Raw genomic sequence first — 12,499 nt, 5'->3', positions numbered from 1 at the left:
AGATATTACTATCGGGTAAGTCAACATTGAAGAAATCAAAAAGAAAAAAATTAATACCAACAATTTAGATTTCAACGTTTTTTTTGTTGTTTTTTTTGGCATGTCTGTTTAACCTGCTTTTTACATCAAACATATCAAGTTTCAAATTCTTTTCACAATTCATAACCAAATTATAAATTTAAAAATTTTGAAAACAAAAATTTTTCTTAGATTTATTTTTTTTAAAAAAAGAATTTAAAAAAAGCTGAAACTTGAGAATTATTGTATCTAAAAAGCTAAAATTTATTTCATTTTGTTTAATTTTTAATAACTATTATTTTTCTAAACAAATATTTTTTTGAAACATTAGATTAAAATTTACTTAACTATTATTCAAAAATTATCAATCTTTAATTTTTTTGTTGACAATTTTGAAAAAGAAAAACTGTTTTTACTTAATGCAATGCCTTTCTGCAATGTTTGTGACAAATTTCAAGATAGAGTTCTACCAGGATCATGAAAAATAATATTCTAGTTTGGCACATATCCGGTGGTAACATAAATATGCCACTTTTTACTACAGCTACTCTTAAATTAGCCTATATAGTACTGTTACTTTAAATATTCTTTAAGAAAATATTTTGTACTTGAATTTTTTTTCTTTACCATCCTATACGCAAACCTTCTTGAAAATTGAAACAAACATTGCAAAAATAAATAAAGAGTTAAATAAAATATTTTGTTTCCAAAAATATTAAAAATTTTAATTTTAAGATTCTCAAAAATTTAAATTTAATTTTAAAAAAACATACGTTTCTAAAATAACTTTAGAGATTTGATTTTTTTTAAAGGGAAATGCAGGCAATTACTTGTGTCATCCATTCAGCAGATTGATTTTATAACACAGATACTTTTATTACATCGATTTGCTTTTAAAAAAAAGTTATTTTCTCAATTTTAAATTATCTTTATTCAATGAACTAGAATATTTTTTACGAAACACATTACTGCACAATAATAATTTCCAAGTCAAAATGTAGTTAGAAAAAGCAGATTTAATGTATCTCTACAGAAAATGTGAGTCAGAAAAGAAAAACCCTGAAAGACAAAGATATTAAAATTTTGAAAAATCATGATATGTAATTATGTTATGCTTTATTATTATCAATGACCACCTTATACAGAAAAGTTTCATTGACTTTACTTGTATTTAAAATAATATAAAATATGAATTGTCATTTTAAGCATATTATTTATATTTATTTAACTTAAATAACATCTTGTCTGTACTTATTTCTATAAACAGATTGATATTTATGTCAGGAGAAAAATTTGACCAACTCCTAAATCACTCCTGATTGTATATTTACAAATAATTTAATCATATCAGAGATAGTAATTTCATCGAAAAAAAATACCAAATTCCTCATCAATGAGATGAATATTGTGATATGTTTCTTTCAAGGTGATATCCTCTGTGCGGCTTTGATGACTAGAAAGCAATTCATCCAATCTAAAAACCAAGAAAAAATTAAAATTAAAACCATAAGAGTAGAATGTAAAAATAAGAAATTAATTAAAACACAAAATGAATTTTAAACATTAATTTAACTACAGAATTATCCAAAATAAATAAATAAATAAAAATAATAAATAAATTTAATTTTTTTTTTTTTACAAAATAGAGCTTTAATATTTCTTTATTAATGATGAGTAGAGACAAAACATTCAAAATAATTTTTTATAACATATAAATATAAAGTTTTTGATAAAAATGTAAAGTTTTTGAGCATAGCTTAAATAGTTGACTATTCCAGAGTAATCAGTAAAAAAGCATATATGACCTCTGAATTCATCATCATAAAAATGTGATGATGTAAAATTTAATTTTAAATTATTAGTCGAGTTTCCTTTCCATAGAATTATCAATTCATATTTCATATTCCCAAAATGATTCAAACAAAAAGTCCTATGGCTAAAAATATATCCCTCAGCCATATATATATTTAGTAGACAATTTCTAAATTAAAAATATTAAATGTTGTGATTTCTATCAGAATTATTAATTAAAATTTAAAAAGAAAATGTTAGATTAAAAAAGATAAATTTTTGACTCGTTAAATCTAGTTTTAAAAAAAAATCCACATCCTGGGAGACAGGGAGTTCATGAGAACGGGAGTTCGAATCCAGCCGGCCGAAGACTCCCCTTGTAGTGAATGGTGACTGGTGCATGTTAAATCTGTAGGATCACAAAGTCCGTCAGGTTCCCATAACAAATTATGCCTCAAGGGTACTGAATTGGAGATTGGGTCAAAATTGCGATCTGTGGATGAATAAATGTTTGTATGAATAGGTCAGCACTATAAACGGGTGTGACGTATGGGTGTGGCAGAAGTTGAATTCTTGCCCATAGATGGCGTCACTGGAAAACAAGAACAGTCGCACCCCTCTGATTTAATGGCCAACGATAACAACAACAAAAAATTCACATTTGTATTTTCAGAAAATGAGATGTTTTGAACACACACAAAATTCGAGAATATCAGGATAACAACCAACTCTACCATTGTTGAACAAAAGATTCATATAGCGATTTTGCTTTATTTTAAGTTGTGATTCTATCGCATATCCTACTAATGTTGAACTCTAAAAAAATACAGTAAATCTTAGATCTAGGGACGAATTAACTTTGATGTTTGTGTTACACAAAAAAATCTTGAAAACACTTCCATTGTTGGACATCTGTGGTTAGTCAAAAGGGAAGGGAACTTTAAAAAGTCTGGTTGGAAATTGCATTTATTCAACTCATGAGTAAGAAATACATTTTCTTATAGATTAAAGTTACCAGTGGCTAATTTTATTCAGATATGCTTCTTTCCAAAATAAACATTAATCATTTTATTACTGAAAATGTAATAAAATGTTTTAAACTGAGTTTTTTGTTGATTTTGTTGACAATTTTTGTTAAAGAATTAAATTAGTAATTGAATTAGAATAATTAATGCATCATTATATGAAAATATTTGTGTTTTGTTTGCAACTGGGGTCCATTATACTTCTATAAAATACAAAGCCTGCAAACCCAAATAATAAAAACATATTATTGCATTTACTCACTCGATGCAAGCAGATTTAATATGAGAGTAATATATATATATATCATATTTTCCAAAGTTATTTTTTAAATTTATTCATTATTATTTTATAACTTAAAGTAAATATCAATGTAATTCCCTAATTTGAACTTTGTATTTATCAACTAGGTATCATATAAATTTAATCAGAATAGTTTGCGGCGTTTGATTTTTGAATTTGCATGTCATTCACCTAAGCAGACACGTCTCTTTACTAATCATATTTTTCTGACCCAAGTATGTCCACTTTATAGAATTAAAATTCTGCACAAGAGTAAAATATGTAATGCCTTTATCAGTATTTCAGCTAAATTATTAAGAAGATGGAAGATATGAATACCCATCCAAAGCTAAAATTATTTTTATGAATAGTTTTAAGGCTACTATAAATCTAAATATGGTTGTGTCGCATGTAAATGCTTGTTACCCGTCACCAGATACCCAGCAAAATTGGTCGGGCCGCGTGACTAAAAAACCGTGTTTGTGTGCCTCCGCATCATAACTCTTTTACCAGGTCCGGGTTAGGCCAGGTACCCAGTACATTTCTACTTCTAATTATTCAACACTTTAAAAGCAAAATAATCAAGTAAATTAAATATCAATTAAGATTGAGAATAAAGAAAAAAAAACTACACAATAGCTTTTCATGATATTACAAATTCCTGAAAGTTATAGGTAAATTAACATTTAAAACCAGGGGTGTTTCCCGAGGATATTCTACATTTTTGTTAACTCTACACCTAAGCATGCAGAAATAAGCATTACTTTTTGTTTTATGGTTTTTCAAGCCACACATTTTCAGTTATAAGTAAATAGCTTTTGATAGTATCAGCAAATCAAGGGGAAAAAATGTAGTTTATACTTATACCTATAAACATTTCTGAAGCTAACATTACAATTATAAATTATAGTTAAAAAAACTCTTATTTTTTCAGTAATTTTTTTGAGCCAATTTACCTTTCCCCATTAAAATCATTGAAATGTTCAAATTTATCAGGAAGAGTGGCTGAGAGAAGAGGTAATTTTCTCTTTGGTTCTGGAAGGTCAATAAGGCCAGTTTGGTAAATCTTTACTCTGGAAAAGATGCTGCTACACTCATTTAACAAATACATTGTTTTTCGAGAAAAGATTCTCACAATTCCAAAAAGCAAGTGTCCAGAGATTCTTAAATCAAGAACAATCTAAAATGATGAACAAAATTATGTTTAGAAAATACTTATTATTGATAGACATAACATTTAGAGCATAAGTTATAACTCTTTCAGCATGCTTTAAATGTCCAAAATCACAGTTTCAGTTATACTTTTAAAAAAAATTACCTAAAATTCAATTCAGATGAAACAAAATGTAATTATCGAAAGGTTTAAAATCATTATTTCACAGTAAATTGCATAAACTGGACCTATAAATAAGATATCAGGGAGTTTTTATGTTCATTAGGATTGTAGAGATTTGTGTGTTATTGTAAAAAGAAATAAACTTTCCTTTACATAATGAAAGCAAAGGGAAATTAAAAACACAATTTAAAAAGAAAAAAAAATTAAGTTTTTTATTCTTTATTTCAGTTAAAAGTTAAAAAATATACATTTTATTCACATTAATCGTAGGTTTAAAATTAATCTTTGATGCATAAACACATAACTTCATAGTTTGCCCTTGAACATGTAATCAATGTAATAGAACATTTATGACATTACAAAATTTAATTCACATTTAGAATAATTGAAAAAGTTTTTGGAAGTCATTCCAATCAGTAACTTATTTTTAGTGAACTTGTTTATTTTAAAAAATATCAAGTAAGAAGAGGGGAACTTCTAGAGGAACTTTTATCATTTCTTCGATTAAAAATAAAGTTTTTTGGAATAACAGTTTCAAAACGGAAGAAATTTACTCTAGTATTAAATTACGCTTTTATTAAAAAACATGAAAAGAAATGAAGTAAAAACATTAAAACATTCATCCAACTTAGTAGTCAAAGAAAAACAAAACTTAAATAATGAAACTATTCGGAATTCAATTATTACACACAATACAAATATGGGTGCGACGTTTGGGTGCAGCAGAAGTCGAATTCTTGGCCATAGAAGGCACCACTGGAAAACAAGAACAATTGCACCCCTTTGCCTCAATGGCCTACGACAATATGTACTACATTAATGTATGCAAACAATATCATGAAACAAACAAATTAAAATAAGCTTAAAAGCTTTAACTACTTTATTTTTACTACTATTTTGTTTATTTTCTCATTTGTTACCTATAACAAAAGAAAATAGAAATAGCATTCCTCAAAATGGATGAGTGGGATTGCATTATCCGTGCTGTGTCCAGTTTCCTTTCATGTTAAGTTATAATCAGCTTGAAAATTTCATGTTAAACATGTAAAATGCAACAATAATTGATATTTGACTTATGGGACCCAACATGTATTTCATGTAAAGCATATATAGTATATACAACAAAAGAATAAACATAATGCCAGAAAAAACTTTCCTTTGTTTTTACAAGTTCGCAATGATAATGAAAGAAATGCATTAAAATATGAAAATTTAAATAATTTATAAAATGTCAATAGTATGTTATTTTGCAAAAATCACAAAAATTGGGTCCACCAGAGACGATATAATCCAGTTTTTGAGACCTTTGACCCATAAAAGTGTGAATATTCAGATATATTTTTCGAAATTAAAAGTTAAGAATTCAGTAATTTTTTTCTTCATTTAAACAACAATAATTAATAATACAGATGATTGAAATATATCTACTTAAAAAATATATAAATTTAAATTTTTTAATATTTTAAAATTCATTTTTGTAAATTTTTGATAACTTCATTTTTTTTTAAAAATAATAAATAAAATAAACAAACATAAAAGAAAATTATTGCGTTTTCTAAATCAAAATGGGAAATTATCTACAAATTCAGTTCTTAATGAGCTTGTGCAAAAAATAAGTACCATATATTAACATGATAGTGACAATTGAAATAAATATTCTAGATCTGAAATTATTTTTAAAAAGAAAAGAATAACAATGAGTAAATGTTTTTTTTTTTTTTGGTAAATACTTGGTAAAAGTGGCCTGGCCTTTTCAAACATGGCATTTTACTGTTAGGTGGCAATTCGAGAGCTCACTTGGTGAAAGCAGCCCAAAACCCTTTTGGAACTGTTGGGTGGGGGCACCTTGACCATACAGTCCAGATGTTACATCCAGTGCCTTATCATTTCTGGTTCTGAAGAAAAATGTCATCGGAATTAATGCTAAACACAAGCCGTTCAACAGTTCTTCGGTAACCCTAATTTGTTTCTTGAATGACTTTTCAAAATTAATAAAACAGTATTAAATATGTTCGAACACGTTTTTTAATTATGTGAAAAAGTAAAGTTACATCTTATCTTTAACAGCTAACTATATATTCTTGTCTTTCAAACATACCTCTGTCCACAGTACTCAAGGAAAGTTTAGTTCAAATCCAACCCCATAATTTAATATTTTTAAAAAAATCAGAGAGCTGAACTTGACAAAATTCATCATTTAGTAGTTTCTTTCAGGTAGAAAAAATGAAGATATAAGTACCTCCTCTGACATTATCTGTTTCACTGTATTTTCAATGTTTATGCTGTATATCTGGTATTTATTAAGTTTTTTATCCCAGTGAGCAGCTAACCATATTTTTGACAGCAGATTCTTTTCATCCAGAAGCTTTTTAGTAAGAAAAAACACCATTTCCAATGCTCTGAGAAAAAAAATTAAGTAAAAAAAAGTTAAAATATAAAACCAATACAAAAAAAGTTTTTATATACAGCAGAACACAGTAAAAGATAAAAACAATTTATTATAAGTCTAACCCAAGAAATGCATACAATTCATGAGGTTTTTGAGCAAAGTATAAAATGTCCAAACTATTCATATTTTCTCTAATGAGTATCTTATGGAATAATGCCTAATTAGTCTAGTGTTAAATAAATAAAAAATATTAAAAATGAGCACTACATAAACAGATATATGTTAACTAATAAAAAGAAAATTATTTAAATTTTTATGTCAACGAAATTTAGAAAAATAATTAAATTAATTATAAACTAGATATTTTATTCTATGTTAGTTTTCATCACCAATAAAGTAAGTTCTTTATCAAGAAACATAACATAAATCCTTTTTCCATAGAATACAATAGGAGAGAACCTTCATACATTTTTACTGCTACTATCCATACAAACTCTATAAATACTGCTAATTTTTAAAGAATTTTCTTTTAATTTTAATCTTAATATGTATGTATTTTCATTATAATAATTCTTTTTCATGATACTGCTTCAAAAATGTATTGCATAAAAATACTTTTTTTTTGCCTTAGAAAAATAAAATGATATATTCTCTAAAAACTAATATTACACAAACGAATGAAAATAGCAAAATTTCGCATTAGGGAAAAAAAAAAGCAAGAAAATAATAAATTTTATGAATTATTAATTGATACAGTATCACCATTCCCTCCCAACAAAAGCACAAAATATTCTTCGAAATTGAGACATATGCTTAATTTGTATTTTATGTTATGTTTGTCTTTGAATTTAGAGCATAATTTATTTTTAATATGGGCCTGCTTTTGTTTAAAAAATAAAAATAGACTCAAATACTTAGTTTTGATAATATTAAACTTAAGACTGGTATTTTTCAAAGTCTAGCAGAATCACTGTTAATCAAAATTTGAAGGGACATCTACATATCTATTTTAAAAATGTTCCTGTAAATGTACTTTATTAAGCAATATTTTCTTTAAACTCCGATTTGTTAAATTTGGAGTAGAAGCTTGAGGTGAAATTTAAAAATCTTGAAATTTACAAATATAGAAGGATTTCTAATTTCTGAATCATTTAGCTGCTTATACTTCCAAAACAAAAAAATAAATTTAAATAAATAAATGATAACATTAAAATTTTCACTTTACCTTCAAATATATCCCTCAAATTGTTTAGATAAGAATAAATTGAAAATGAACCAATTAATTATTTAATCAAGCAAATCTTTTAAACCATAACTCAACAAAGGAATTAAATGTGCAGCTAAAAGCATTTTAAAGACTTCTCTTTCTTTTAAATTGAGAAAAAGCTTTTTAAATAAAATGTTATTATTTGCCTTATTTAGACTCTCAAATTAAAAAGAAATTAGGATATAACAGTAAAATTAATTGATTTTTACGAATATTAAATATTAATCAATGAGTTCAAATTAATTTAAAGCAATTAAACCCAAAGTAACCATTCAGTGAAGCAAGAGATCATGAAACATAATAGATCGCTATTTTATTCTAAAATTTTTAAATTTAGTCATTAACGTATAAAAACTTTATATAACTTATTCATTGATAAATTATTAATTTTTTGCAACAAACTTCACTGATTGTTTACACTAAACTGTCATAATGCACACATAAAAATCAACAAAATAATAAATCTATAAGTACAAGACATAAATAAATTCTATTAAAAAAGGTAGGAAATTAAAAGAAGTCAATCAACTGTAAATTAAATCCTAAGCATATGAACTCCACTTATTCATTAAGCAAAAGTGATATGGTAAAATTATGAAGTGAATTATATTAAGTAATAAAATTTAACACATAATAGAAAAATTAAACTTTTACCAATATTAGCTCTAAGAACAAGATATATTCTACAAATATCGTTTGATATATGCATTTTTAATCTTTTGCAATTAAGAGATAATTTAAAATCGTTTGAAACTATCCAATATGTTGAATCAGATATAAGTGAAAACGAACAAAAGATTTGAAATATTAAACTATGTACAGAGAAAATACAGTATTTTAAATACAGTATAATTTTTTAAAAACAATTCATTTGTTTCTCTCACAAACTAGATTTTAATTTTAAATTTTCGCGGATCAAAACCAGGGTCATCAAAATAAACAAAATAAAAAAAGACGTGCTTTTCCAAATGTTTAAACCCGTCACTGAGTTCAACGTTCGTAATTAAAGAGAAAGTTTAAAAATAGTTCTGAAAATGGACAGAAATAAACGCACGGAAACGTACTAAATTAACGGATTCAAATAAATAATAACAAATGAGTAACAAACAATCTTTGTTAGAAAATTTTCAATACAACGGAATGAATTCTTGGAAAACCGTCCATGTGTTGAAATAGTTATTTTTATTGAAACAGCAATTCAATTGCAATGTCTGACAACGATTCAACGCTTTTTACCGATGAAGAGATATATAAAGAACTCCATGAACTTGGCATCCATGATGTCTCAAAAGAGACATTTGAAAAGATGAAACAAGACCTGATAGATATGGTGGTGTCTAGCGAAATATCTGGCTCACACGAGGAAATAAAAAATTATACAACTCCCGAAACAGACAGTATATCTTTAAACTCGTTGAAACGAAGTTTATTTCACGATCCTTCACCAAATGAGAATTCATTTTCAAATAGTAGTTATGTTGCAGATTTGCAGAGCAAAGCAATTGCTAATAAAAATATTAGGCATACTTTAAAATCTTCAAAGATATATAGTAGTTCTACCGATGTTAGTATATCTACTAATGACTTACCATTAAGGACTCGTAATTTGCCTAATATATACGAAAATTATGAGACTTATCATACAGTCTCTGAAAATAAGAGTAGGGAGCAGTTTTCTAGTGAGGAAGATAGAGTTAGAATGGGCTATAAGTTTTTGCCAAGTGGAGAGGAAATCAGCTGTAAGTCCCTGCCTCAATTAGGTGGCATTTCTCAAACTAATAAAAGTTTGCATACAAGGTCACCTATTTCTAAACCTAAGAATGAAAGGCTTCCCGAAGTTCAAAAATCTTTAGAAATATCGAGTGAGATGGATAGTTTACAGATTGATGATTCGCCAAAGATGGAATCTATTTTAGGTGACTATAGAAAACGATTGATCAATTACAAATTAGGAAATCGATTGAGACAAAAAATTATCAAAACTGCAGAAAGTGATTCTGATCATGATGCTTTATCCAAGAACGAGACATCTCTAAATTCTACTGTTGTTGATGGTAAATTGAAACGAAAAATCCTTAGATACAAAGATGGAAAACCAGTTGTTACAGAAGAGCTTGTTGACATTCCCAGTATTTTTAGCAGCTGTTATCCTAGTTCCTTGAGCACCACAAATTCATACAGTGATTTGTCATTTAAATCAAATAGTTCTTCAGGCAGTATAGTCGCTGTTAGTCCTGAATCCACTCCCCGTTCTACATTGTCAAATACATCAAAAACGCATGCACTTAAGCCACCACGTAAAAAGAAAAGTGATCCAGTTGCTATGTACAATTATTACAAAAAATTCTGGGATAATTTTAAACCTCCCGGAGAAAAGTCTCATCAGAAACTAAGATGGGCCGTAAGAGATAAAATGTTGGAGTATTCTTGATGAAAAGATGATTATTTATTTTATGATGTCGAATTATTAAATTAGCAATATTAAACTGCAAAAGTTCATGGAAATGAGTTATCTTGCTAACAAAAAAAGTTACTTTTTTTGCTTTATAAAATTACAAAAATCCTACCTGGATTTTATTAAGGAACCAGTTAAAATGTTATGTTTTTTCTTCTCAATAAAAAGTGAATTAATAATGCTGATTATGATAAGAGATTAAATTATGTTGATTATTTTGATCTCTCTATATTTTTTAATTTTTTTATCTAAGACATTTTGTGCAAAGAAAAGATATGCAGTTAAAATTATTACAAGGATATTTTGCTTATTTTAAGTTCTTCCTGAATAAAAGTTTTATCAAAAGTTAATGTCGGCTATGGATTTTGAATTATTCTTCGTTCTAAATTATTTTATATTGATTTAATTGCAATGCAATACTTATTTCAACAAAAAAAATTTATGTATTTAAGCCAACTTATTATTATTATATTTTGTCTTATTATTACATAATAAAATATCTTATTATTATATAATAAAATATCTTATTATTAAATAATAAAAAAACTGTGTAATAGTTTTAAGTTTCCTAAAGAAAAATCTCATTGCAAATTAGACTTTGTGCAATATAACATTGTATTATACTTTCCATTCATTTCCATTGTATTATTCTATTCAATCTTCTACATGTTGTATTATTCTTTCTGTATAAAATAAATTATAGATTCAATGATAAGATTATGTCTATCTCAAGAAAAAAGTGGTCCAGAATAATTTAAGCTTGTTAGAAAAAAGTTTCAAATTGAGATTAAGCACAAAAAGTGTAAATTTTTTTTTCTTCATAAATATTCTTAAAAATAAATTATTTTGTGTTCATTTAATTATTTGATTATAATTTATCTCGTAAATTTTAATTACCAAGTTATTATTTCTAAAGACAATTTATCATTTACAGTTATGATGATACTTGCAGACTTGAATTGCAGTTTTAAAAAAATTTTGCTAGTAACTCTTGGTATCATTTATACTTATTAGAATTGTTATTGACTTTTAGAAATTTAAATTATTTTTTATATAAATTAAAAATTGGCTTTATTACAGATATTTTACACTGTTGTATGTATATAGTGCCTAGTTTTTAAGTTTCAAAAATCTTTTAAACTAATAAAAATATTGGTAAATATAAATGACTTCAAGAGTAATTTTAGCAAAAATTATTAGATCTGCTTGATTTTTTTTTTTTAATTGTGTTATGTGCTTTTAAAGTTTGAAAATTTTACATTCATAAGTGGTGAAATGGCTCTTTAGCTAATAATTAATTTGTGTAATGACTAAAAAGAAACTCCAATACTTTCATACTCTCTGTATATCCCTCTATTTCACGCCCACGTATAAGTAGCAAAATTTGTACAACCAGCGATTTCTGTAGTGATGCATTTTTTTTTTCATTCATGGTTTTATTTTGGCATTTCTGTGATGTTTAATTGTTTATTCACATCTAAGTTTACCAATGGCATTAGGTGTCCATATTTCTGCGTAATGTGCAAGCATGTTTTGCAGCATTTTGCATGTTCTATTCAGAGCTTAACGACGTCTGGCTGGAAGCATTTTATGAGTGATATAACCTATATTTCTGACAATATTTCTTACACTGATAGCAATTCTAACTGTTTCAAGTAGAACTTCCAACCTTTTTCAACTCTCTAATTCAGATTGCATTATAAGGATGTTTGTTCTCTCTCTTGATTTCAGTGACTGTAGTTGTTATTAAGAGTTTTAAATTGTCAATGACTTAGCTGTTTCTGATTATTAGAATAGTGTTGTGCCTGAACATAGTTTTATTTTATTTGAAAATAAAATAAATGAAAATAGTTATAGCAAAACTGATGAGAATTTCTGGAGCCTTATATTGATGTTCATCATACTAAACGTATCTTTAAAAAAAAAAAATTTTTTTTT

General features: G+C 26.3%; 2 protein-coding genes across 3 annotated transcripts in view; one reads left to right on the top strand and one right to left on the bottom strand.

Annotated features, from left to right (window-relative positions):
- The window catches only part of LOC107438426 (double-strand-break repair protein rad21-like protein 1), a 35,854-nt gene extending 26,816 nt beyond the window's left edge, over positions 1-9,038 (bottom strand). For both annotated transcript variants that reach the window (XM_016050724.5, XM_071184340.2), the window contains exons 1-4: positions 8,761-9,038; positions 6,690-6,849; positions 4,071-4,294; positions 1,398-1,492 (exon numbers count right to left, since the gene is read on the bottom strand). In XM_016050724.5, coding sequence (XP_015906210.1) covers positions 1,398-1,492; positions 4,071-4,294; positions 6,690-6,839 — 469 coding nt within the window. In that variant the 5' untranslated portion in view covers positions 6,840-6,849; positions 8,761-9,038. The remainder of the gene's footprint in view (positions 1-1,397; positions 1,493-4,070; positions 4,295-6,689; positions 6,850-8,760) is intronic.
- Positions 9,039-9,169: 131 nt separating this feature from the next.
- LOC107438427 (uncharacterized) lies at positions 9,170-10,993 on the top strand. The gene has a single exon (XM_016050726.4). It carries the CDS (start codon positions 9,314-9,316, stop codon positions 10,535-10,537), a length of 1,224 nt encoding a protein of 407 aa, XP_015906212.1. The 5' UTR covers positions 9,170-9,313; the 3' UTR covers positions 10,538-10,993.
- Positions 10,994-12,499: the final 1,506 nt, after the last annotated feature.

The sequence above is a fragment of the Parasteatoda tepidariorum genome, chromosome 10, assembly GCF_982258835.1.
Source record: "Parasteatoda tepidariorum strain Cologne lab strain chromosome 10, Ptep-v5.0, whole genome shotgun sequence".
Lineage (NCBI taxonomy): Eukaryota > Metazoa > Arthropoda > Arachnida > Araneae > Theridiidae > Parasteatoda > Parasteatoda tepidariorum.
The sequence above is the reverse complement of the archived record's forward strand: the minus strand, read 5'-3'. Positions and strand labels throughout refer to the sequence as shown.

Bases quoted from the DNA above. Each gene is read 5' to 3' on its own strand.
- LOC107438427 (XM_016050726.4), top strand. From the start codon at position 9,314: ATGTCTGACAACGATTCAACGCTTTTTACCGATGAAGAGATATATAAA.